We start from the raw sequence: 3,070 nt of genomic DNA, 5'->3' as shown, positions 1-3,070 counted from the left end.
AAAAATACAAAAAATTAGCTGGGCATGGTGGCGCGTGCCTGTAATCCCAGCTACTCAGGAGGCTGAGGCAGGAGAATTGCCTGAACCCAGGAGGCGGAGGTTGCTGTGAGCCGAGATTGCGCCATTGCACTCCAGCCTGGGTAACAAGAGCGAAACTCCGTCTCAAAAAAAAAAAGAATAAGACTATTTCTAGTCTCCACTATTCAGCACTGATAAAAGCACTTACTAGGTGGAAGTGCTGCTTGTAATATGTATGTATATTTCAAATGCACCCTTTCTGTTGATTGGAAGCCATTTTGTGGTAAATTATTTATATTGAATGCCTTCTTAAATGCTTACCCTAATTGTTCATTATGTTTAAATTATATGTTCATTGTATTTTCACTTGGAACTTACTTCTGTACCCATGAATGCAGAATATCAAATTGTAAGAATTGTTTTCAAAGTGTTAAAGTAGGAAAATTGATGCTTCTAGTCCTAGTCAGAGAATGTTCTTCTGTAGAAAAATTGTAGTTGATATTTCTTTCATTATTTTCTATCCATTGTTTATTTCTGCCTTCCTTCCCCTAAGCCCCTCAAAAGAAGGGAGGGTTAGAGTGATTCAGACGAATATAACTGTATATCTGATTGTAGATACATAGTTAAAAATAAAGGAGCGTACTCTAAATGTGACTCTTTTTTGAAGCCATTGTCTTCTCCCAACTATAGAAAAGATAGAAAAGCACGCTGGTATTTTGATTAATTGTGGTCCATTTGATTCCATCTTGTCATTGCCTAAAAAAGTAAACAAAGTCACTGTATAGGGATTCATGGGCCTGCCCTTTTTAATACTTGATACTAATTTTATGTGACTTTTCCTAAAAAACATATGTGGTATTTGGGCTTTATTTACGACTATAATAGATTATGGTGAGAAAGCTTCCTCTGAAGCATAAAAGAAAATTAATTCTTAAAAATCTGTTTTAAAGATTCATCGCTAAAACCCCTCTCTTCCGTCATTTACACATTTTATCATAAAGTAAATGATTTTCATAGATCTTTTAAGGATTTTTTTTTCTTAGAGTGGTTTCTAGAATATGCACCATTTTCTGTGTTTGCCATTTGTGAACATCTTAGAAATAAAGTGGTCTATGCAAAATGGAATGTTATGTAGATTGATTAATGCGAGCACATGATTATGAATAAAAATGACAATTATTTCAGATGTATTTATTCCTTAATCTTTATCATTTTTGTTTCAGTGGTTATTATATTCCTCTCAATCCTTTAAATTTCATCCCTTTCTATGCTGGGTCTCGGCATCATGATTTCCACCACATGAACTTCATCGGAAACTATGCTTCAACATTTACATGGTGGGATAGAATTTTTGGAACAGACTCTCAGTATCATGCCTATAATGAAAAGAGGAAGAAGTTGGAGAAAAAGACCGAATAAATATCTCACGTAAACCTTCCTGAAAGGTAAACATTTTCCTGAATTGAAACTAGTAGCTAACATTGCTTCTGGAGAGCAGAGATAAGCATGTTTTCTGGCTACTAAGTGATAAAAAGAACATTAACAACCTTTAATTACCTTCCTAGTGGGAACTTTTTCTACTTTACCTGCAAGTTCTGTATTTGTAGAAATGAATAAACATATATTTAAGTACAGTTTTCATGAGGAAGTTTTAAAGGCCATATTCCTAAGCTTCTGAGAAGGTTTTGGGTACTAGAAGTATTAATCTATGGCTTTTCTCCCAGTAAAACCATAGGCCTGAAGTTGACATTGGTCTTTAAATCTTTTAGATATGTACTGGCCATTTCAGAAAATTCTTCTTATTGGATGTGTTGGCCTTATATTTAACTTTTTTTTTTTTCTTTGAGATGAAGCTTCACCCTTACCCAGGCTGGAGTGCAGTGGCACAATCTCAGCTTACTGCAACCTCCGCCTCTCGGTTCAAGCAATTCTGTCTCATACTCCTGAGTAGCTGGGACTACAGGCACATACCACCATGCCCAGCTAATTTTTGTATTTTTGTAGAGATGGGATTTCACCATGTTTGACAGGCTGGTCTTGAACTCCTGACCTCAAGTAATCTGCCTGCCTTGGCTTCCCAAAGCTCTGGAATTACAGGTAGAAGCCACTGCGCCTGGCCTTTTTAACTTTAAACATTTTGTAGAATTTGCCTAAAGATTAAAATGTCATGGATTGGACTACATCGATTGATAGCAGTGAGTGACTGAAGCTTCCAAATCAGCAAAAGCCAACAGCAAGAACTTCCATTCTAAATTGGAGCTGACCAGTTTGGGCTGATTCTGTCTTTGAAGAGTCCTTGATTGCAGTGCAGTACTGGCATTTCTGAATTGATGTAAGGGGACTATTTTAGTAAGGTTTTTCAGGTTACTTGAATTTTTTAAAAAATTGAGGAGCTTTATTTCTGGACTATTTCCCCCTTCGTTTTTGTGTATCAAATTTCCATTGTCATTAAAAACTGTATCCTGAAACTTTGTGAACTGATTTGCTGTATTTGCACTTCGAGCTCTTGAAATAAATGTGATTTCTGTCTGATTATCTGGTTTTCAGTTTTAAACATTGTCTGTCACCTTTTATTCTTAAAAGCGAAAGTACAGACATAATTAAATTACTAAGTTTTACAATAAAAGGATTGGTTTCTATTTAAGTGCTTCCTTTGTGAACTGTTTCGTGTCTGTTTGAACATGAATTTATCAGGCTTAACTATTGTGGGAAATTCTCTTGACCCAGTAAAATGATACATATTGAAGCATCTCTTTGCCCTGCTTAGATAATGTATATTTTCTGTACAGTTGAAGAACAGCTAAACTTCTCAGGGTTGATACAATCTCAAGTATTTAGGTTGTAACTCATCAAGAGTTGAGGCCGGGTGCGGTGGCTCAAGCCTGTAATCCCAGCACTGTGGGAGGCCGAGGCGGGTGGATCACGAGGTCAAGAGATAGAGACCATCCTGGTCAACATGGTGAAACCCCGTCTCTACTAAAAATACAAAAAATTAGCTGGGCATGGTGGCGCGTGCCTGTAATCCCAGCTACTCAGGAGGCTGAGGCAGGAG

The 3,070-nt window shown here is 36.9% G+C and overlaps 1 protein-coding gene across 2 annotated transcripts in view; it reads left to right on the top strand.

The window, feature by feature from the left end:
- Window positions 1–2,644, top strand: part of MSMO1 (methylsterol monooxygenase 1) — a 16,718-nt gene extending 14,074 nt beyond the window's left edge. For both annotated transcript variants that reach the window (XM_017525958.2, XM_037737572.1), the window contains one exon: window positions 1,242–2,644. In XM_017525958.2, the coding sequence (XP_017381447.1) occupies window positions 1,242–1,437 (196 nt within the window). In that variant the 3' untranslated portion in view covers window positions 1,438–2,644. The remainder of the gene's footprint in view (window positions 1–1,241) is intronic.
- The last annotated feature ends 426 nt before the right edge of the window (window positions 2,645–3,070 follow it).

The sequence above is a fragment of the Cebus imitator genome, unplaced genomic scaffold (genome assembly GCF_001604975.1).
Source record: "Cebus imitator isolate Cc_AM_T3 unplaced genomic scaffold, Cebus_imitator-1.0 Scaffold40, whole genome shotgun sequence".
In the NCBI taxonomy this organism is placed as follows: domain Eukaryota; kingdom Metazoa; phylum Chordata; class Mammalia; order Primates; family Cebidae; genus Cebus; species Cebus imitator.
This window is presented reverse-complemented; position numbering and strand designations above follow the sequence as displayed.